Source organism: Aureobasidium subglaciale, assembly GCF_000721755.1.
Source record: "Aureobasidium subglaciale EXF-2481 unplaced genomic scaffold scaffold_0, whole genome shotgun sequence".
Lineage (NCBI taxonomy): Eukaryota > Fungi > Ascomycota > Dothideomycetes > Dothideales > Saccotheciaceae > Aureobasidium > Aureobasidium subglaciale.
The window spans coordinates 48,387-71,533 of record NW_013566995.1 but is presented as its reverse complement, the minus strand read 5'-3'; the positions used below and the strand labels follow the sequence as shown (position 1 = coordinate 71,533).

At 50.6% G+C, this 23,147-nt stretch overlaps 7 protein-coding genes across 7 annotated transcripts; 3 read left to right on the top strand and 4 right to left on the bottom strand.

The window, feature by feature from the left end:
• Positions 1-330: 330 nt before the first annotated feature.
• On the top strand, positions 331-1,925 carry AUEXF2481DRAFT_24 (uncharacterized protein; the record flags this gene model as incomplete). The annotated part of the gene is made up of 2 exons (XM_013493066.1): positions 331-1,616; positions 1,667-1,925. The coding sequence occupies 2 exons, from the start codon at positions 331-333 to the stop codon at positions 1,923-1,925; spliced, it is 1,545 nt and encodes a 514-aa protein (XP_013348520.1).
• Positions 1,926-2,384: 459 nt separating this feature from the next.
• On the top strand, positions 2,385-4,553 carry AUEXF2481DRAFT_84195 (uncharacterized protein; the record flags this gene model as incomplete). Its single annotated transcript, XM_013493099.1, has 6 exons — positions 2,385-2,391; positions 2,413-2,556; positions 2,782-2,888; positions 2,966-4,034; positions 4,099-4,125; positions 4,237-4,553. The coding sequence occupies 6 exons, from the start codon at positions 2,385-2,387 to the stop codon at positions 4,551-4,553; spliced, it is 1,671 nt and encodes a 556-aa protein (XP_013348553.1).
• A 774-nt stretch (positions 4,554-5,327) lies between these two features.
• Positions 5,328-8,189, bottom strand: AUEXF2481DRAFT_23 (uncharacterized protein; the record flags this gene model as incomplete). Its single annotated transcript, XM_013493065.1, has 1 exon — positions 5,328-8,189. One exon carries the CDS (start codon positions 8,187-8,189, stop codon positions 5,328-5,330), a length of 2,862 nt encoding a protein of 953 aa, XP_013348519.1.
• Positions 8,190-9,966: 1,777 nt separating this feature from the next.
• Positions 9,967-11,922, bottom strand: AUEXF2481DRAFT_22 (uncharacterized protein; the record flags this gene model as incomplete). The annotated part of the gene is made up of 6 exons (XM_013493064.1): positions 9,967-10,647; positions 10,706-11,396; positions 11,448-11,523; positions 11,576-11,619; positions 11,668-11,693; positions 11,836-11,922. 6 exons carry the CDS (start codon positions 11,920-11,922, stop codon positions 9,967-9,969), a joined length of 1,605 nt encoding a protein of 534 aa, XP_013348518.1.
• A 1,586-nt stretch (positions 11,923-13,508) lies between these two features.
• Positions 13,509-15,378, bottom strand: AUEXF2481DRAFT_45388 (uncharacterized protein; the record flags this gene model as incomplete). Its single annotated transcript, XM_013493098.1, has 8 exons — positions 13,509-13,833; positions 13,888-13,992; positions 14,122-14,123; positions 14,150-14,442; positions 14,495-14,573; positions 14,601-15,042; positions 15,082-15,176; positions 15,226-15,378. 8 exons carry the CDS (start codon positions 15,376-15,378, stop codon positions 13,509-13,511), a joined length of 1,494 nt encoding a protein of 497 aa, XP_013348552.1.
• Positions 15,379-18,108: 2,730 nt separating this feature from the next.
• AUEXF2481DRAFT_24415 (uncharacterized protein) lies at positions 18,109-21,155 on the top strand (the record flags this gene model as incomplete). Its single annotated transcript, XM_013493096.1, has 2 exons — positions 18,109-20,048; positions 20,096-21,155. The coding sequence occupies 2 exons, from the start codon at positions 18,109-18,111 to the stop codon at positions 21,153-21,155; spliced, it is 3,000 nt and encodes a 999-aa protein (XP_013348550.1).
• A 310-nt stretch (positions 21,156-21,465) lies between these two features.
• Positions 21,466-22,953, bottom strand: AUEXF2481DRAFT_24414 (uncharacterized protein; the record flags this gene model as incomplete). Its single annotated transcript, XM_013493095.1, has 1 exon — positions 21,466-22,953. One exon carries the CDS (start codon positions 22,951-22,953, stop codon positions 21,466-21,468), a length of 1,488 nt encoding a protein of 495 aa, XP_013348549.1.
• Positions 22,954-23,147: the final 194 nt, after the last annotated feature.

Sequence of the window (23,147 nt, the reverse complement as noted above, 5' to 3'; positions counted from 1 at the left end):
AACGAGTAGACTGATCCAGTCTGCTTACCTATGTCTGGTATAAGACAATGCGTTTCTCCGACTTGACCGGCCTATCTAGGGCGAGAGAATTGGTTGACGGTAGACAGGCTCTCGGAGCGAATTGGGAGATGTGGTCGACAAGGAAGTTGCAAAGGGTCGAAGCTTACTAGGCCCAAAGAGGAAATGCAATCGGTCAACTCAGATAGCCGCCCAAGCAGTCGTCGTCCCCCTTGTCTTCTCGCAACATGACTCATCTTTGCCCACTGTTACCGGAGTCACATAGTGCAGTTTGCAATTCCTTGAGCATTATTCACACTTCCAGACGTCGAGATGAATTGTAATGCATCTCGGTCCCACTCGACGTTTGCGTTTGACGACCTGCCGCCCGAGCTCCGCACGCATGTTTTCGGTTGCCTCGAGGGCGATATTCCAACTCTTTACAATGCAGTCCATGTCAACAAAGAGTGGTTCGAAGGTCTAGTCGATCATTTGTGGCGCAAGCCCGAACTGAAAGCTCTGATTTGCCCTTCTAAGCACAGTGGCCGTCGTCAATTCTATGCCAACAAGATTCGTAAAATCGTCATAGATGGCGATGATGTGGTCTGCAAAGAGCTCTTATCAACGCTCACGATGCCAATGCTTGAGGGCCTCCGAATCATGGGCAGCACACCTGATGATGGGCTGCTTTGTCCACTTCTGGGACAATGTCTGCGGTCTATCAGATTTACAGGCTGGCTCAGTGCGCCTGCAGTCCAGGCTTTGAGTAAGTGCACCAAACTGTCCCACGTCACTTTACAAGAGACTGCAGAAGTCGAAGATTACGAGGCATTGATGCAATTTCTGGTGAAGCATCCTTGCCTAGACACAGTCGAGATCGCTGAGGACATCCTGTCTCGTCGGGTCACACCTGCGTTTGACGGGATTGTGTTTGAAGTCCGCACGAATGAAACCCTAGCACGGCTTCTCAAGTGTGGTTGTTTTGATAATCTCAAACTGGTCAAGGACATAGACGAGGTCGACCTAGGAGAGATTCTTGGCTTCATCGACGAGCCGCTTTCTCCAAGTCCCAATCTGACTCGCTTAAGCGTCAGTGGACATGGAGATTTCCTAGCGCTTGCTCTCTCGACTGCAACCGAAGCCCTGCAGACTTTGGAGATGGCCCTCCCGGAATTCTATGAGGGAAGTATATGCCGCCAACTGACGCGATTCGCCAACTTGACCGAACTTCGTTTGTCGCTTTGGCCAGAACATAGTCTGGGGTCAGTCGAGTTCATGGCTCTTACTTCTCTGCCCAATCTGAGTGTTTTGAGTATCGTCGGTCGTTGGGAAGATGAGGAGCCACCAATGCTCGACTGGCTAGATGATGATCGACTCGGTCAGTGGATCACGAAGTTTCCTAACTTACGCAAATTAGCCTTAGGGTTCATCAGCGAAGGGCTCACTGAATACTCCGTGTCTGCTGTTGGTCTTGCTTGTCGATATCTGGAAAGACTTACGATAGGCTGGGAGCAGAACCCACGAACATGGAGAAGATTCGAGGGAATCACGCCTGTGGTGTTTCCCAAACTAGAAAGGCTGGAGTTACTGAATATCGGCGACCATAACACGTCCTATTGGTGAGAAACCTGCTGCTTTCAGAAAATTAATATACTCACATGTTTGACAGGGACTTTGTAGAGTACGACGAAGTTTTGCAAGGCGCCCTCTCTTACATTGATCTGATACTTACACTAGCACCTGGTCTGAAGGGTATCGAGTTCCCTGGAGAGAATTACGTAATAGGAGCCAAAAGTGCTTTGAAGATGGCCATTGAGCAGATCATCGGGATTCCAAATGAGTACGAGGATGTCAAGCTTAGCACAGCGCTTGCCAAGTTCAGAGAGGAACATTACGGAGCAGGAACGGTTGAAAAGTGTCTAGCCTGAAGACACTTAGACAACTACTTCGACAGGCTCGCTCTCTCAAGTCTTGATGTGCATTAATGTGGTGTTATTTTCTGCTACAAAGCAAGTCTGCGAAAGCCCTCGATCTGCAAGGGTACCTTTCTTCGAGAACCACGAGTCTGATCACCAAAGGGAAGAGATGAGTTCAAAAATTACGGCGAGACATGATAACTTTCGCGATGATGGGGTTCTCGGCGGAGGGCAACACAGCTGTCGACTTCAGATGCAGCCCAACTAGGATCTTCTCAAAAGCCTTTCGACCCTCGAATTCATTTTGCATCTTACTATGCCTCTTCTCCCATTCCCGATGGGTCGGTACTTCATCTTGGCATTATTGCCCAACTCGCTCACCGAGTCACCCACCGCAAGCGCCCAAAAAATGGGTGGCCTTGAGCTACAGCGTCGAACAAGCGCGGGTGTTTCATGACAACTGTGACTAACATGGCATGTACAACAGACTAAATTGCAGGTCTGTTCTTGCCAACCTCGTTGCTTCTCATCCCCGTCGCAGAGATCGAGCGACAGTACGTCCACAAAATGCTCCGCGATCTACCTCTAGAAATACTCACCCTGATCTTCGAAGATTTCGCACTGAAACCATTGGATGGAGACCGTAAAACATCGCTTGCTCACCTCGCTGTACTTCACCAATCATGGTCTAACCTCGCAAAACTCTGCCGGACTTCCAGACGACTGCGTATAGCAGCAGAACCTTTGCTCTGCCGCAACTATTTCAAACCTGATACCATCAGAGCGCCACTTGAACTAAGATCTGTACATAGCTACTTGCAGACCTTGTTGGGGTGACCGGATCTTGCATGCTGTGTTCGCAATATAGTTGTGGAAGTATGGCTCCAGGCTGGCACTTTGGAGCATATACTTACCGATCACGTCCCTGAAGACAAGGACGAAGAGAGCTTTCCTACTAGTCCGTTCCTGGAGATGGTACTTTTACTGCGTTGCTTGATGGCGAACCGAGTCATGGAGCGATTCCATCGCCGCAACTACTTTCACTGTACCAGAAACATTTGGCAAAACTGGACATTACAGCTCAGGAACGGGAGTCATGGTTCTATGCGCTGTCAGATATCCAAGAGGATGCTGATGTCGCCCTCTTGTTCACTTTGATCACCCATGTCGAGCACATGGAGTTAGTGATGCCGAATTACGACTCTGAGGACTTCGCACGGCCTACTTCACCACCAAGTTTCATAAAGACTCTGTCCTACCTTCGACATCTGACTTCAGTACATGTGTACCCACACTGGAACGACGAATATTTTTATGAATTGGACAACTTTGGTCTTGACCATTATCAGGGCTATCCACTGTCTATCGTTCTCCCTCTATTAAGTCTGCATTTCCTCTATGCGGCAAGATTCGAATGGCCGTTTGAGGTGTACATCCAAGAACAAGATGGATACACATCCACACAGTCTTTCTCCACGACTCTCAAGAGCCTCCAATCACACTCGTGCGCCGTTCATCCTCGAATCTTGGAGAATCTGCTTAGCCGTTGCACTGTTCTGAAGACCCTTGGCTATGATATACCAAAATCAGACTGGAACTTACAGCACATCAAGAAAATCATATACTCACATCACCACAGCTTGGAGAGTCTGAGCATGAAACGCGACATCTGGCATGAGTGGGGCGTGAGCACCGAGCCTCGCGGTCTCACACTCAAAAACTCACCTTCTGCATGCGCGCAAGCCTCTGGATTTTTACATAACTACGCTTCCCTCACGACCCTTGATAGCAACGAGAGACTACTGCACAAACTCACTCCTGGCATTATGTCTCAAGACTTCCTCTCTAACCAACTGCAGCATCTCCGTATATCCTTATGCAGTGATGGCATTATGCTACCACTCGAAAAGCTGCTACAGCAAGACTCAGAACTAATCCGACAGCTAAAGTCCGTCATGATTGATGACTGGGAGGCAGCGTACTATTCAAAATCAGCAGAACACAATGATAGGGTAAGACGTGACAGCAGTACTAGGGAGCAAGAAAGTGCGGACAGGATGAAGAAATTGGGTGGTGAGTTTACTACCGCAGGGATCAAGTTTCCTGTGGATCATTACGAGAGTGAGTCCTGTTTGTGTGTTGTATCGCTGTTGCCTTTTTGCTGACCTTTTCTTTTTCGCAAAAGAGGTCGTAAGGCTAATTGAACGTATGCGTGAGTATCGTCGCCAATTGGCTTTGGGAAATCCTCGGAGATACGGACGTCAATAGCTAGCTGTGTAGAGGCATGTCACTATTCAGACTGGTGACATCTACCATCTTCCAGGGAGTTGTGAACAAGTGTCAGAGGCTCACTTCAGCTATACTCGCATCTCTCATTCTCTCTTTCACCTTCATGATGCACTCTTTTCCTTGCTGTGTAATCAAAAACTTCACAACATGCAGCGATCTCAACATCTCTCCCAGCGTCGTCGAGAGCGTGATATCATGCTTATCGTGATCGATCCTCAATATCGAGATCATACAGGCGCTTCTTGTGTAGAGACAGTACCCGAGAAGGTCAATAAGGATTACTCGAATCATCGGCCAGAAGACACCTCAACCACACCATCGTCGAGAAATGGTCCGCCTCTGACCTCCTAGATCAAAAGGACTCAGTCTCCCAGAGTGCCTTTTGTTGAAGCAAAGTCCTAATATAGATAGACGGGATCATATGTATCGTTCAAAAAAAGTCCGGACGCGTCAGCAAAAAAAAAAAAGTCTCCGTACACCGATAGATCCGACACGTTATCCGCAGAATGCTCTGCTGTATGAGTTTCTGAAGTACAATGCCTGTATGGTAAAAAGCTTCCGCAAACATCACGCAGACATTCCGATAAACCCCCCGGCCATACAAGTCCAGCTAAAAACAACACCAAAGCTTGAACCAAAGCTCATGATTTTTTGTCTCTGAGCAAGCTCGAATGAACTCGGTCTCATCATCATAATACCACATCAAGACTGACCCCTGCTGCGAAGTTTCGGGGAGAGCAAAAAAGTAAAAAGGCAAATTGCCCCTGGATAGTTGTTGCAGCATCCCATTGTTCTAGCTCGGCCAAGGTTGATTACGAAAACAAGCAGGAGCAGGAGCAGGCTGCCTAATGCGCAAGCATATTCTCATATCGAGTTACTTCACATACAAGAAGGAAGAGAAAAAACGGTTGAGAAACATCATCGTACAGTCAGAGTGTCGAGGTTTTACCAGTTAACTATAAAGTTGGAGAAGAAGAATGAAGGAAGACGCTTAAAAAGCCACACAAAAATAAAAACGGCAGATCCCACCTCTTTTATTCCCTTTTGATCATTAAGAAAAGAAAGAGAAGCGAAGAACGCTCAAGACAGAATTTGACCTCCCTATATTACAAAAACCTTTTTATTTCAAGCTGGTGGTACCACGGACTCTTGACTTCCAGCTGGTACTGCGGCATCGATGGCCTGCTCTGATGCTGGCGAGTCTGTGACGGCGACACCGTTCAAGATGCTTTCCTTGTCTTTGGCTGATACGCTGTCCGTCAGACTGGCTGCGGGTGAAATGTCTCGTGGCTGGTGGACTTTGTTGCGTTTTGTGTAGTCGGATAAGCTCAGCTTCTTCCTGGCGGGACTGGGGTTCACTGCCGCAGAGACAGATGGCGAGAAGAGGGGTATATTGGAAAGGCCAGGTGTCATCGTTGCGGGTGATTGGGAGAGGAGAGTAGGTGAAGTTGCAGAGTTCAATGGCGGAGGCATGGTCAGATGCATCTCCAATCGGGTATCCTTAAACTCTGGAGAGGCAGGAAGCACTTCACCCATACTCGGCACGTCTTTTTGTGGCCATGGAGGGGGTGGAGGGTCCATTGGTGGATGTGAAGGGAGGCCAGACTTTGATGTGGATGGACTTGCTGAGCTGTATGAGGAGGCAGCATGGCCGTTGGGTGGAGGCGTGGCCTGAGTATGCTCATCATCCATTTCCTGCATGTTTGCATCTACTGGACCGAAAGCAGGCGACAGCGAAGCGGGATGTACAGGCGCAGCCTCAGTCATATTGACGTCGGCGTGCTTGACAGAGACTGGCGACAGAGGAGTGGCTCTTGATGCAGCGCCAACGCTCGTCGGGCTTTGGTCTGCATTGTCGATGTCCATGTCTTCATCTGGATGGACTCCGTTCGTGGTGGGTGCATCTTCAGGCGTCTCGCTTTCAGCCTTGCGCTTGAGATTATTGGAAGCGCACCTCCGCAGTAGCCGTTGCGTGACAGAAAGGTACTGCTTCTTCTTTGGAGGAGTGGGCATCGGTGGCCCAGGCGGATCGTCGTTGTCCATGTCGCATTGCACAGATGAATCGACGTAGACTGGCCTCGTCGACTCCGACTGCTTACCTGACCTCGAAGGCTTGGACGGCCTTTTAGAGATGGTACCGCGGCGTGAAGATGAAGGTTCCGACGATTGTTGCTTTGAAGAAGAAAGCGTGCTACTCTGCGGCAGCAGTGGTGTGGCGCCACTGTGACGCTTCTTCTTTTGTCGACCACTTTCCTCCTCTTGTCGTCGGAACATTTCTTCCTCGCGCATGAGCTTCTTCTTTTCGCGCTCGGACATTTCAGGTATAACAGCCGAGTAGTGGGTGCCGGGAGTGATGTCTCGGCTGGCTGAAGCTCTGAACGAGCCAGAGACAGAGCGAGTGTCAGTCATGTCATCCTCGACTTCGACTTTCCGGGCTTCGCTACCAGAGCGACTGTGGCTGTTGCGGTTCAGGTCGATGGGAGAAAGGTTGTTGCTGGTTTTTTTGCGGCGAGCTTTAGGCACTTTGATAGGTGCGGGAGCCGTCTCGGTGGGTTCGACAGGTTGGGGCTGACCACGTCGATCGAATCTGGCCATGAGACAGCCTTCTCCGTTGCACGCGCAGGGGCCGCAGTTGGCCAACACGTTGGACACCCACATGGCAATAGCGTACTTGATGTCGGCGGGTACATCGCCGTGCACAATGCCTCTCTCGGCGTACATTGCCTTGATCGTGTCGTCGGTCTGCCATGCGACAGTGATCTCTTCACCGGACTGGAGGTCCTTCGTCGCCATGAAGCAGAAATGATAGTTCGTGCCGTCGGTAATGATGGTTTGGATCTCCGTGTTTGGTCGGCAGCTGCGACGGACGTAGCGGAACATGGTGCCCTCCTGACGAGCGTCAATGTATATGGGGAGTTGAGGGTGGAAGAAGACAAAGGGTTCAGCGTGGCGTAGTGATGACCATCGACTGTCAGGATCGTTCATGTATTCTTCCTTATAGCCGATGTGTCCACGAAGCTCGCCGATGAAGGTGCGCTTCGAGATGTCTTGCTCGACCGTCAAGCAGGGCCATTTCGGAGGCTCTGCCTGGTCTGTGAAGTTGGGGTCTGCTTCCCAGTGTACGGCGACCTCGGGCCGACCGGGCATATCTTCGAAAGAACCGTCCCAGCGGAGGAAGATGTCGTTCTGGGCGAGCCCGTTGGTATCCTTTTCGACGACGGCCGGGTTCTTGAGCCATTCCGATAATGAGTTCGTGACGGCGATGTTGTTCATGAGGTTTGTTTCGGTCTCGACGTGCGACGAGACTTGAGAGTAGAGGCGATAGAACTCTTCCGAATACCATGGTATGATGGGTCTAGACGGGTCGGGTGACGGGCTGCGAGCTGTCGTTATCGTACCATTTCGTTTGCGACTTGTAGGTGCGTGATTGGCAGCGGCCGACGAGCGGTGGCCTGTCTTGGGACGTTTGGCAGGGGGAGGTTGATCGCGCGGACTAGCACTCTTACGCTCGCGACCTTGCAGCAGGGAACCGTTGACGGCAGAGGGAGATTCCTTCTGCTTTTTGCGATGTTTTGGGCCGGGTCGCCGTGAGTCGAGGGCTTGTCTTTGTATCTGTTTTTTCTGCCTTTCCTTTGCCTGGTCCGCGTCGAGCCAACGTGGTTGGCAGTCAAAACAGTAATGTTTCTGATGCTCACCAGGACGATCTGCTTCGGTTGGATAGTAGCAGATCATGTGTTGCCAGTTGTTGCAGGTTTCGCATTGGACCGAGAAGCCGTCGTCGTGGCGCATGCCACAGATACAGATGATCTCGCCATCGTCCTCTTCAATGCCGTCGTCGATGGGCGGTTGTGCTGATCGTCGCGGAGCGGAGGGGGCAGCGGCGAAGGGTAGGGTCGACAGAGGGTGGTGCTGCTGACGAGCAGCAGCAGCGAGTGCATTCAACGGCGGCGGGATGTCTGTCATAATCCAGCTGCCTATCGTCGTCATGCAGAGGTGGTGTTTGAGGAGGGTTCTATGTCGTGCGCGGAGTCGGGTCGTGTCTGCAACGCATGTCGCTGAGAGGCAGGAATGTCGAGGCTGTGGACAGGGATGATTAGTTCACAAAAGCCTCGCGCAGTGGTGCGCAGGGCTCGACGAGGACTGATGAAGCCGACCAACACTGGTGGAGGCCTTGTGACTAAGAGGACAGGGTGGAAAGGAGAAAGTCGACAAAGTGCAGACGGCGTTGAAGGTCGAGAATGGGTCAAGACAGAGACGGGAGGGTGAGAGATCGGAGCCGAGTTTGGCGGGAAAGCGCTGTGGAGAGGGGCGACAGCGACGACGAGAGGCGCAACGGCAGAATTAGAAACAGGCGACGGTCAGAGGCATTGGCGACGACGAGGGAGAGAGTGAGAGTGGGTGAGAGAGGAGTCAGTGTGCACCGCCAAATGGCAAAAGCCCGCAGTCCACAGTCCACAGACGCGCCTTCCTCGTTCCAACTTCCCACCACCCTTCATCGAACACGTGACTGAGCCCTTGCATTATTCTTTTTTTCTCCAGCGTCCGACAATGAAAAAATATTCATCAGAGTCGTCTTTCGCTGTTTGTCCATGGCCTCTGTTACCGCTATCTCTTTGCATACCTGGACTGTTGAAGCCCTTGGCCGGAGAGAGCTGTTACTGAAGTGGACATTGGCGTCGCAAAGGTCGTCGCGCTCGACGGCAGCAGACAGCACCTGTTGAGCAGCAACAGCAGCAAGCAAGCAAGCATCGCGAAGCAAGCAGTCAAAGTCTACGCAGAGATAACGCGCGAAAAGCCAAAAATGTCGCACTAACCAGGCGTAGTCGCAAGTTATTGGCTGTTGCTGTTAGTGCCTTCGCGCTAACGGAGCCAAGCCAGTCACCGAACTCCTGAAGCTGGCCCCCTCTTTTGCTTCCCATCGCTCCAAAAACACTCTCATCTCCTGAGGCATGTTTTTGCAGCTCAGCCTCAAACCACCTGCGACGTGGAGCCATCTTATTCGCAAACGCTTTTCCGATATGCCCGAGACATCTTTGCACCGCTGAATATCGGCGCTACATCCAGGCCGTATTGAGGGAGCACGCCGGTGCAGGTCGGACTCGAGGGTGACGACACTGTGACAAGCAACTTTGCACCCATGTCTCGAGTCCGAGTCGTCCGCGGCCGGTAGCGTGCAGCTTCTCCGCTCTTCTCCCGTGTCGTTGCCGGAGGAGCTCTGTTGATGCTGACAAGCTGCGCGCATATGCTTGTGGTCTGTGTTGTTCGTAAACATCATGTCATGGTGGTCGACACCGATGAGATTGTGTATTGTCTGTGTTTGTGTCGCTGCAACATACAAACATGCTGGTGCCACTACACTATCCACTTTCCTGCTTGCCGTATCTTTGGTGCTCAAAGAGCCCACAGCTGCATGCGTGCGTCCGTCTATCTACCTTGTTGGCGAATCATTGTCGCCATACAGAAGTCCGATCTCGCTGGGCGGGCAAGGCATCGTCATCCTTCGCTTGGACTTTGTACATTGATGGTCAACACATCTGGTCCAACTTGTATATTGGGAGCTCGCCACGAATAGTGCTATAGATTTGACACAAACCAGATAGCGAAGGTTACTGTCAGAGTGTGCAGTGATTTGGCATCGGCAAGTTGTACACTGGAAATGATGCTTTGCGCATTTTCTATATCGAAATATGCGTTAAATTTTAACGGTATGTACATGGCGGACTGTTGAGCGATATGTACAAGATTCCATGAGCTCTTTGTGACTCTAATCTTGCGCGATTGTCTCGACACGCAAAGACTTGGGTCCCTCGGCTTCAAGCGTCTGCTGAATCCTGTGACTGGGCAGCCATCGCTCTGCAGGAATGACAAAGTACGATATGATAGCGAATATCGTAACAATGCCCATGATCACAGGAGCGTAGTTTAGATTACCAGCCGTGACAGGGAAAGCATACGGTGAGAACAAGACAGCAACAACCCAGCCATTCCAAAAAACGGCTATGAATTGGAAAGGCTTGCTGAGTCTTCCAAGACTCCATCGAGGTTTGGGGAATGTCTTTGGCGTGAGGATCAGTCTCGAGAGACATATCAGACCATATGCAGCGGCGGAAGGAACACCAGCGGCTGAAACCAGGCTGGTGAATGCAGTGCTGGATGGAAGGATTGTGCAGGTAATGATGGCTGAAACGACCCAGACGACAATCACGGCGTTCTTAGGCTGGCCGTTGTTGACTTGAGAGACCCAGCCAGAGTAAGGCAGAACGCCATCTCTTGCGACGGCAAACACCAGTCTTGATGCGGCGAGGACAGCGATTGCAGTGTTGAACCAGAGAGCGACGATGCAGACGATGTTCATGACCACATGCCCACCCTGGCCGAGTACTACAGCATAGAGTGGCACGAATGGCTGCTCAGAACCATATGTGAAGAAGGTGTCGGCGTCAGGCTGGAGACGATCAGCATGTTTCTAATTTGCGACATCGACACAACGACGTATGACTTACCAAACAGAACAAGAACAAGATTACAACAATGAAGCCACCGATACCGCTGACGACGGTGCTCCAGAATATACCTCTAGCAGCCGTAACACTAGCGTTTTTCGTCTCCTCAGCTACATGGCCAGAAGCATCGAATCCAATCAAGATGCCGGCAGTAGCCAAGTAGGACAAACACCAGTTCCAGCCTGCAGGAGCCCCAGTACCGTTATACGTAGTCATGAAGGCTTCGTGTGCAGTGCGGAAGCCATATGCTTGAGCAACTCCAATTGGCAGCCAGACCATGTTGAGTACGAAATCGAGCAACACCATGCCTGAGGATGCGTAGAAGATCCAGCGGAAGTACTTTGGTGGGAGCAAGTTCACGATACAAGCGACCGCAAGCATAATTTCAGTGACCGCCCATTGTACCGCACGATACTTGATGTGATCCGAGTCCGAAGGAAAGTCGACGTTGAAGACTACGATCTCGGCTAGGAGGTAGTTGACAGCACCCTGGGTATTGCTGGCGCAGAATGTTGTCCAAGCAGTGGTAGACCACCAAGCAACGACAAAGCCGAGGAAGCGGCCGAACCTAGGTCCACCTGCCTCAGCAGCCCAGAGGTAGATGGACCCGGCGAGTGGCAGGGAGGAACAGATCTCTGCAATCACGGCTGCTGTAATGAGAGTGAAAACGCAAGTCACGATATACGAAGTCCTGCATCGGTCAGCCACTTGAACCAACCATACAGAACCATCAAGAACTAACCAGTATGCAAGAGGACCGCCTGCGCTGATACCTGTAGAGAACGTGACTCTAACACCTCCTACAAAGTACAGTGCCGCTGACAAGGAGGTCAGTTCTGGGCGTCATGACGAAAGATTTATTCGACTCACCAAAAGATGTGGCAAAGTTATGGAACAAGTTGTAGGAGCGATGTCTTATCAAGGATGAGTTAAGATCGAGAAAAGATAATCGGTTCGCTCACAAGACTGGTTTGTAACCCAAATTTTCCTACGAAGCCTGAGTGTTAGCACGAACATCTCGCTCTCTCTCTCTCTCTCTCTCGAGTTAACAGTGGAGGATTGATCATAATACAATGTACACGCAACCTCTTCTGGTAACATGGAAGTCGAACAAGGAAAATATCACATACCATAAGTTCGGCATCAGAGTCAGACTCGCTCGCACGGAGACGAGCCACCTCTTCCGCATACTCCTGACTCGACGGATCCTGCTGCATGATGAGAAGCAACTAGTGCTCTGGATCGTCTATCGACAAAAAAGATATGTTACACAAGATGTAGGATGATAAAAAAAAAATGGCTACGAAGGAATAGGGCGGACAACACGGCTGGCGTCGGGGCAAATCGAATTCACCGAGTGACGCTATACTTTCTTGACACCTGCCACTTTCATCGCTCAACAACTTCCACCAATATACACAAGACTTTGTTCTAGAGCCTCTTCTTGGTACGCGATCTCTTTCGTGAGGCAGCTCTTGTCAAAATGACAAGCATCGGCTCTGCTCAGAGCAAGACGAGGAGGCACATCGCCATGTCACCATTTTAGCCGTTGCCTCTGGCAGCCCGACCCCGGCATGAACGCGACCGTCGTCACCACGCAATAACTTGCAACAATGTCAAGGTCCAGAGATCCGCTTGGCTACACGAACCTTTTCTCGGCCAAGTTCTTCCCCAGACATACATACGGGACATCCGGGACATCAGCGCAGACATGTTTGATGGGCAGACCTGACTCTCCTGTCGTCACAGAAGTGGAGTCGTCGTCGTTCGCCATGAGTTACATCATGAACGCATGTTGGGCACCGAGTCGCGAGTGCTGTGCTTCGATTGATTTTACATCCTGAGACTTCAACCGATCGTCTTGCTGGGACTTCATCGAGGCCTCGCGGTATTGTCGACGCACCACCAAGAGACTTGACCGACATAACATCTCGACACACCATCTGAACCTAGGAGATGAGCACCGCGTCAGTGCTCTGTTCGACAATGGCTTGAAGAACATAGATTGTAGTGTCTCAGGCTCATCATCAAGCACATGGTTCTGTGGTGTAGTTGGTTATCACTTCTGTCTAACACACAGGCGGTCCTGAGTTCGAGCCTCAGCGGAATCATCTCTTTTGTCCTTTGGAATATCATCTTGGTGCCTATCAGGAGGTGGGAGACAAGTGTCGGTGGCATCGAGAACGTTTCGGCTCTGCAAGAATATCGAAAAAGGATGTCGTGATGATCACCACTTCTGGCCCATACTTCGAGGTCTGGCATGTTTGCTCAACTGACAGAGCACTTTCACATGCTGATAGGATAAGAAGACTGATGGCAAATGCCTGGTAAAGAAAGGCCACATTGTACGGTGCTAAGGTATGTACATAGTCTTAACCCCTGATTATCTTCAATCGGCAAGCAGAAGTCAAGACGCGTTAATTTGACGTAGCATGTGAACCGTCCATTGATGCGACTGCACGGAGAGCTAATAATTTCTACGAGTCCTAAGCCTATGCGGTTGTGCTTTGTGCTGCCGTGGTGACATGACGAGATTGGCTCAGAAAAGCTGTAAGTTTACTTGTAATGATCAAACAAGGTGGTATCACTTTCTAGCCTTCTTCCTCCATGATTTCAGTCCATGTCTTCCCATTCTAATGCCCGACCTCTATATCCGAGGCTGATTCCAGACTCCAGTCCACATCTAGACCTCCTTATATGGTAATGCATATGAAGCTTGTAGCTGTTTCGAGGCACAATACGTGTGTGAATCGCGGCGTTATTTCATGCTTCTTTCGTCAAACTCAAGTCCGGCTTGATAGATCTACACACTCTCCTTCTGAAAAGCAGCCTCAGAACTCTTCTTTTCGTCAGCCTCGTTCTCGACGTGCTCGGTGAGAGAACCCTTGCGGACTGCAGTGTCAAATCTCTCGCTGAAGCGGCTCTTGACTTGACTGCTCTTCCAGGCAGGAATATTGGCGTCGAAGAGGACATCAATTTCTTCAAGGGTCTTGCCATAGGTTTCCGGATATAAGAAGAAGATGTGGAATGTCATGGTGAAGCAGAAGACGCCGAAAATGATGTAGGTTTTCCAGGTTATGTTAGTGAAAGCAGGGGCGACGAAGTATGCCAGTGCAAAGTTGAAGATCCTGAACAGAACTTAGCGGCTGTACTTCACGCAGACTCGTCAACGTAAGACTTACCAGTTTGTAGCAGCAGAGAGGCCGACACCAGTGGCACGGTATTTGAGAGGGAAGACCTCCGAAGAATAGATCCAACCACACGGAGCCCATGTCACTTGAATATGCCTGCCCATACTTGTGGCCATAGCTTTGATTTACCTTGTTTGCTGGTAGCTGTGGTAGTCGTTTGTTCAGCAGTAGATAGATATAGCTCTGATGTTTCCCATCAGCTCCAAGAATCAAGCACTCTGTTACGTCTTTCATTAGTTCAACGATGTCAAACCGTAACAAAAATGTAACTGACTGCGATAACGCCCTTGGCGGCAGTGTTGTCGTCGACCTGCCATCTTAATATTGAGTTTCGATTAATCGAGTCGACGGAGTGTCCATAGTTTGCCATAAGTCCTAAATGGCAGATACAGCATATTGTAGATCCAGTAAGTAGGAGACGGCGAGGGATTTTGTCGATGTATGGCAAAATGAGACCTGTTGTGACGAGGAAAATGACATATTGGATGATTGATGAAGTCAGAGTTTGGTCGCCGAGGCCGACCATCTGGAAGATGTACACAATGTCTGAGCCCGAATTAGCGTCTGGAAAAATTCGTTCCTCGTGATTTGTACTCACAGTACATGGCAACATTGCCATCAAGGAGCTGTTGCCACACCTGGACAGTGGTACCGCACATGGTACGTTTCCACATCTTCTAGCCGAAAAGGCCCAAGAAAGATACACCCTCAGTGTGTTGAGCAGCTGCAACAGCTTCGCGGATCTCAAGCAACTCGGCTTGAACAGCGGGATCGTCAAGATTCCCATTGGCATGAAGCAAAGCAAGAGTGTTTTCAACTTCTTGCCATCGACCCTTGGAACCGAGCCAGCGGGGACTCTCGGGGAAGAAGAAGAGAGAACCAAGGAGAACGAAAGCAGGGATACCTTGAACACCCCAGGCGATGCGGAAGGCGGAAGGGCCACTGACGCCCTTGGCACAGCCATAGGCGACCAGAAACATGATGAGAATGCCCCATTCGATAGCCCATTGCTGAATACCGACTATACGTCCACGAATGCTACCCGGAGCCAGCTCGGCTAGGTACACACAAACTTGAGAGGAGGTGATGCCAACAGCAAGACCGCTGACAATGCGTCCGACGATCAACTGGGCGACATTTTGTGAACTGCATTGAATGGCCGAGCCAATAATTCAGATAATAGACGCGAGCATTGGAGAACGGCGGCGGCCAACAGCATCACAGATGGATCCTGCAGCAAGAGCACCAAGGAAAGATCCGGCTGACATGGAGGCAGTGATCTGTAACTTGTCAACATATGATTCGAAAGGTATGTATATCCTCACTCACGCCTCCTTGCAAGTTTGAGTCAGGATAGTTGAAGTACTCCAGATACTGCTCCTGATCAATCCGTGCGCTCATAGATGAGACATCGAAACCAAAGAGTGCACCACCAATGGTGCCGAATGCGGCCAGAACATAGATGTTTGAGATCGTATACATGATGAAAGATGCCCAGCCTCCTGTGCTGAAGCCTCGTCTTACCTGAGTACGCGACGTTGCCCTCCAGAGGGCTCCACTACTCTTATATTCCAACCCCAGTATATTCGCCCGCAGTGGGACACGAGACTGTGGCCCCAAGTCAAGCTCTCCATCGTCGGGGTATACACAATGACATCACTTCAGTATAACAATTCGAAATTAACCACCACCGTCGGATGAAGAAGTTGGGTGCAACGTCCAATCCACGAACAGGCGCTCAGGTTCGCCGTCGGGAGAGTTGTAATTCTGCCGATTGTCAGGAGGTCGTGCTGTCGAAGTATCCACAAAAGTGGTCAATCATTTCGATATCAGGTTTAGAGTGCGACGTGAGAGCCCGTGGAGCTGCCGCGCTCCGGTGGTTAAAATCCAGCAGCAGGTGCCAAGGTACTGAAAAGGTGCGGCGGTGCAGTGGATCTGCGGTGGGAAGAGAACACTTACGCACTCGTCTGGTACCTCCGGCGTCTCTAAAGAATATCTGCGTCTTGAACAGCACATTCAGGCTTGTCTTCATGCTCACATGCGTCTTGACTGGCTACAAATAGCCACCAAGAAGGTGGTCGTTCCTCTTACCTATTCAAGCAGTTGAAGGATCGGCCGACTCCGACGACCAGTTGGCGAGTTGCAGGCCAGCGCCGCTGACGAGATAAGCACGTGCAAAACTGTGATTTCTAAGGGATTTGTCGCGTCATTTTCGAGTTGAGATCTTCACAGGGTGTCTCTGTTCTGTACCTGCCGCCGCAGGTCTTGCAGGTCATGCTGGTCGCAACGTGATGGGATGCAGCAAGCACGATTGCCAAAGCCAGTCATCTTCACATCGTCAGACCATGTCAGTCGACGACAGCGATGGTTTGCAAGGGCCCAAAAATTACAGCCGTCATGTCAGATTTGACAGAACATAGTCCTGGATCTCCAGCACGGAACACACATCCGTGACGGACGGGTGGCTTCCCGGACTGCATTCTAGAGCAACTCCATGTTGATGATGCTCTTTGCAACTTCACGGCATAGCCATTAGGCACGCAGGCTCCCAAGAAGTGATGTACAGTCATTTACTCGAGCGTGGTGGTTTGTTTCGCAAGCTGTCACAAAATACAAGACAGATCCCACCAGGAGACAATTCTGTGGGAGCAGAAGCCTAAACCTCGAGTCCTATACTCATACTCGAAGCATGCATCTTCCCGCAGTACAAATAGCGACGTGGACAAGTAGTGTCGGCAAGGAGCTCTCTTGCTTATGTCGGACCTCAAAAGACGCGACTTTCACATGCAAATAAGCCAATTGCAAGACGTGATAGCAATACGAGAGTACGGTCCTTCAAATCATAAAGTCATTAGGGCCCCTTCGATGAGGGCTTGTCCGATCCGACAATGGTACTCTTCCTGAGCGAGTCATTGAGATTTGGCCGAAAGCTGGGGACCTTGTCATTCAAAAACATGCCAAGATCCATTATATTACCTGATCAAAACTCTCACGACTGGCGCCCAAAACAAAGAGGCAATGCTTGCGAGGACGAGGTTCGACGCAGGCAAAGACCTTGGATATGGAAGAGGAGGCAGAGTCGAGTCTTGTATTCCCAACACAAGACAAAGTGGCAGTAGAACAACGTCACCCTGTGCTATTGATCGGCGTGGAAACATGGCAGAGATGATTCGATTGGAGAGTTGATTCGTCAGCAAAGCCATCCACGCTATCATGTTATACAACCTTCCGTATTCGTGCATTGCATATCTCAAATATCAGGCCGACCAATAAAATCAGAACAAATCAGCACTTGACTGTGACATATTGTGCGACTTGGAAAGAAAATCCACGTGGGAGTACTCGTGAACCACTGTCTCTCTGATGCGAACTTGCCATGAGCACATCAGGGTCTCAAGGTTAACTTAATTTTGTCGTATAGATTCCGGCGACATCAACCAGACGACATGTGCCCAAATGGTGGCGGTCAATGCGCACACAGCAGTTTTGATCGAAGGATCGTGCAATATGTTGGCTCTCTCGTGATGGCTGTTACTAGAGTATGTGCGTGTTGGATCCTTCTGTCCTACTCTCTCTGTCTCTTTCCCCACGCCCGCCTCGGCAAATCCTGTAGATGGAGAAAAGGCGCGACCAACCTCCTAGATTAATCGCGCCCTAATCCTTGCGCCGGTCTCATCTAGCCCTGGCTTAGCTACATATAAATCATTAATCAGAACACACGGAGCACCAGTGATAATTACATCAAGGCGGGGCGGCACGGTCGAAACATAATCCATCCGCGCTTTACACACAGAGTCGGCATATCCACGGATCCTTCGAGGCCGGGACAAGCAAACCCGTTTCCACGCCGTTGACGCCGTTGTCAGATAGACACTGAGGACCTGGCCATCACGGCTCTCTCTTCCTAAAGCACACCTCTCGTCTTGTGCCCGCTCCTCCGACAAACGTCTATTAACACCACAATCATTTCGCGCCTGGTCGCTTGCTATTTTGTGCAGAATCTCCTGACATCTCGATCCTCGGTTGCACGTTCCGACTTCTGGATACAGCTGCGAGTGGCCAGTGCCTCCCCACCAAATCACCTGTGTAATTGGTGTATGCGCGGGCGGGCGTCATTATTTACACCTCACATCTTTACGAGGATCTACTATGCGAGGTGTCCCATCCGAATTTCCAGATAGACCTGGGCAATCGACTTAGTTTTGCTACGGGATGACTACTTTCAAGCAGGAGAATGGCGGCGCGTCGGAAGGTCGCGAACCGGGCAGCGCGCAGGCGGGCAGCTCTGAAGCGGCAAGGTCAGCCCGGAAGAGAACAAAGACTGGTTGTCTCACGTGTCGAAAACGCAGAATCAAGTGTGACGAAGGCAAACCAGTATGCAAAAATTGCATGAAATCGAAGCGGCAATGCGAAGGTTACAACCAGCGTGTTGTCTTCAAACCAGCTGATTTTCAATACCTACCACATGGCGGTGCCACCATAACTTTTGATGCTGGACTTTCGGGTATGCCTGGTGAGCACAACCATCATGGGCAATATCCTCCGCATACCAGTTCGCAACCACGATCGCTTTCTGTTGCATCGCAGATGTCACATGAATACGGTGGTATTGGCAATGCCATAGAACACCAGCAGTCCCCGCCAATTACTCAACATCCAGGCTTTGATCCGATTCTGCATGGCATGTCACAATCGACTCAATTTGAGCAGACATCAGACATGTCTGGTAGACCCTTTCTTGACAGGAGTTCGTCGTTCTCTCATGGTGTCCCTGTTGACAGCGGACCACCGAACCCAATTTTGTATCAGTCTATCCCGGAAGAGTCACCATATATCGAGCAATATTCTACCACTGGCTGGCAACAGGATATACAGGGCCATTTCACGCCAGTACTCTGGTCAAATGCATATGTCAACGACGACCAGCAGCCGATAGGTGTGCCACATCAATGGCATGGAGACGGTTTCATCAGTCCGAGTGTCCCGGATCCGACGCCGACGCCGCCGGGTGGTATACCTTACAGCTATGATTCGAAGATCGAGCAGTCACAGCCAACACAGTACCAGGCACCTTCGCAGAATAATTCGATGATGAACAATAACGCACCCTTACAAACGCAGCTTGGACGCAATGGTGTTCTGGATGAAGCAGCCATTGAAGTTCATGATGAGGATTACTATGACGTTGATACAGAGGACGAAATGTACGACATGGATAACGACTTCGAAGCACAGAATATTCACGGCTCGAAAGCGCGCTCTTACAATCAAGCAAGATACGGACTCGACGCAGCTAGGATGGACGCTCGATCATTTGATACGTTTGTGTTCAGTGGTGCAATGGACAGCTACCGACCGGAACACGTTGCAAACCCACTGAAGAATCCAGCCACAGCAAGGGTGTTTGCTCATTTCATGTCAGAAACAGCGGCGATATTGACCACTTCGGCGAGGCAAATTTGGCGGTTCAACCCAACATCTTCCGACAGTAAAACTATGCCCATGGTACGGAAGTGTATCTGGACTCACACGTTGCCCATGGCAGCACTGCATCATCAGGGCCTCTTGCAATCTATGCTTGCGATATCAAGTCTGCAAATAGCAAAGATACAGGGTGCTTCAGAGACACCGTCACTCAAGCATTACGCATATGCTTTGAAAAGAATTCACAATTGCGTAGGCAATCCGAAGAAAAGACTTACCGTCCCTGTGTTCGCTGCGTCATTATTACTGGGTTACTACGAGTGTATGGCAGCAAACCACGCCAACTGGCAAAGTCACTTGAACGGCGCTCGACAGCTGGTGGTCGAGATGGACTTTGCTGGGATGACCAAAACCTTCAAGCAGATGAAAGCTGTGAAAGCCAGACAAGATCAGCAAATGCCACGGTTCTCGGCTACTGGTATGCCCCAGGTCTCTCCAGATCAATCGCCACAAGATTTACTGCTGGATCAGATGTACGAAGCCGACGAAAATATCGTCGGTGGGATCTGTGGTACTGGAGTCAGCTACGATAGATATGGTCATATTGGCGAAGCGATGCCTACCCCACAACCATTCAACCTGGAGACATATGATACACTGAAAGACCTGTATTGGTGGTATTGCAAGCAAGATGCTTACCACAGTTTGATCAGTACTGATCCTTTGATGTATGTTCGGCAGAGTTAAGCGCATTTTCGTTGCTAACAATATACAGGATGGATTTCAGTCGCTACACTGACTGTCCGCCCCGAGCACCATTGGGCAGGGCCGATGCACCATATGGCTCGTTCGATCATATTGTACTGCTCCTTTCTCGCATTGCAGACTTTGCTGTGAGAGATCGAAAGAGAAAGCTCAAAGTTGAAAAGTCTGGCATGGGCTCACCACTTGAAAATGGAAGGCGCGCATCTAATGCATCAAATAATCCATCAGCCACACCTCCTCCAAACATGTTCTCTACGCGAGGAGTTTCTCACTCACCAGGAAGCACAGCATCACACGCATACGACAGCATAGACCTGAATATCGCAACAGCAAACGCATTGCAAGAATGGAACAGCATAAAAGCAGCTTTGGATTTTGTAGCCGCAAATCTAGGTCCTTACTTCCAGCCTTTGGACGCCGAATACCAGACGCCGCACCTCACACCCTTTGGACCGGCTTTGCTTTATCGATCATGGGATCTCAGCGTGTTCTGGGCCACCTACAACATGGCTATGATAGCCGCCCTTCGCAATCACCCTCACATGCCACCAGCTGCCCATGTCGCAGCAGCCGCAGCAGCAGAGCAAACAAAACCTTACGCCATTTCTATCGGCCGCATAGCAGCAGGTATTCAACCACCACCCGAAGACCGCCCTCTGGACCCCAAGATGGGCGCCGCGTTCATCGACATGATTATCCCACAATTCTTCGCCGGTATTCAATACACCGACGCCTCCCACCGTGCCTGGCTTGTCGAGCGCCTCTTCGAAACTACGCGTCGCAGTGGATGGGCTACCGCCAGTATCATCGCTGAAGGATGTCAGAGTGGCTGGATTCGCGCCGCGGAAGCCGGAAGAGGACCCCCCCACGTTCGCGTACGCAAAGCCACATTCTCAGATTTCAGAATCGGTCGATATCGCGAGAGTCAAGAAGAAGCGAATAAACAGCGATTATCAGAGTTGGACGCCGAGAATGATAGGAAGTTCGTTAGGACAAAGGCTAGCGCGAGAGTGCATTGGGCTATTGGACTTATGGGTACTGAGGAAGATGTACCTGAGGAGGAGGACTAGATGCATCTCGAAAAGGGTTGACGAAGGATGAAAAAGGCGGAGTTTTACATTCGACACACTTTCAACATATTTAGCAAGCTGCGTTGTTCTGCATGTCTTGGGCTTCTTGAAAATATATCGCCTTCGGCTGCATGGCCTGGCCTCCCCACTCAATAATTACTTTCACAAGCACCAGCATCGATCTAGGGGAGTAGAGAGCTTGGGCACGATGAGTGAAACAAAAAGCAAATCTATTATCATCATCTCTCAAGTCACAAAACGATAGCTTCTTCTCAATCTAGCAAGACCAGTTCTCCATCTCCAAGAAAAACTACTCCTTCGACTTCGCCTCGGCCTCGTGGGCTTGAGGACTAACCTTGCTCCACATCCGACCCAGATCCTCTTTCTCTCCCTCTCCCTTGCCAATCTTCTGCCCTTCAAATCCAGTCTCACCCAAATATTCACTCTCAAACACACCAGTAAGCTTGACACCATTTTCCTCGAATTTCACCCACTGAATTGCCTTTTCGGCTTCGAGGCTGATTTCCTCGTCGGACGTCTCGCGGCCTCGCCATTTATATTGGAACGTGAGGTTTTTGGACGAGGGGAGTTGGGTGGGTGACAGGTCGAAGGAAGAGCGTGTGAGGGGGGATGTGTTGGGGGTTGTGGGGGACATGAAGCGGATGAGACCGTGGTAGAGGCCGAAGTTGAAGGTTGCCCAGAGTTGATAGGTCCCGAGGCGGGCTTTTTGGGTGTCTGTAAGTTGATCTGAGGAGGTGACGGAGGTGGTCGCGGGGTCATCATCGGTGTCGTTGTCGGACTGGGGTTGAGTTGGCTCGAGGTGGATCTTCATGGTCAGGTCAGATGAGGAGGAGCCTAGTTGTTCGGCGATAGCCGCGCAGGTGATTTTCCAAGTTCCGGTGAGGTCGAGGGTGTCTTTGTCTGTTTGGCCTGGTTGAGCTTGTTGAGATACCCAAGACGCGATGCGATCATTTTCGGTGGCATCTTCAGCTACAGCTTGTTCTGCAGTACTGTCGTAAGGCGGAGCGTCAGGCACTACTGGGGTCTCGCTTGAACGAGTGGCTTCCACCTGGCTAGATTCTGGTCTGAACACTGGTCTTGCTGGCATGGCGGAGCTTTTGAGATCGCTGAGTTGTTTCGCTGCCTCGATCTCTTCGCTTGGCAAACTCATTTGGGCAGTCTCAGTTGTTGTCTTTGAAGTTTGATCTGGTAGGTCCTGGACGATATCCTTAGGCTTAGTGGTGGCTTGTCGGAGAGGTGGTAGCATCATCTGAGCCACAGGAGCTTTCTGCTCACGGAGAGATGGATCAATCATCTCGGCCGGATTCTTGGGCCCTTCGGCTCCAGCATCGGCTTCGTCTTCATCTTCGGCCTCATCCTCCGCACGCTGAAGTTCTCTCTTGCTTTGACGCTGAATGTCTCTGACTTTGTCGTCCACGAGATGCCTCGAACTTAGAAGTCCAAGCACTATCCAGCTCTCCAAAGGTCCATTCCTGCGTGATTGTGTATCGAACATCTGGACGTGCAAGCCCAAAGCTTCAGCTCTGGCACAAATATCTCGTCGGGTTCCTGCGCCGATTTTGAGGGCCATAACATCTTCTCTGTCTCTGGAGAAGAAGTCATTGAGCAACTTAGCGGGATTGATCCAGGCTCTTGCTTCATCAGTCTTTGCCGCTTCATATCTGGCATCTGCGGCTTTGTTTTTGGCTCTCTCTCTGTCCGCTGCGGTGGTGACAACGCGCTTTTTCTTGACAACACCGTTTGCTCCAACTGTACCAGCAGCTACTTTAGGTGCCATGATGTATTCCTATGACTTTCACCCAGTATGACGCGAAAGCAACAAACTTTTGAGATGGACAGTTAGTACTCGAGTTGGTCGAAGTCAAGTACGCGTTGTTGGTTCGGTGACCTTGGAAGTTTTGGCATTCTCCCGAGTCTGCCAAGGCTGAGCTAACCCGATCGGTATCGGCACTCAACCATATGAATGAGCTC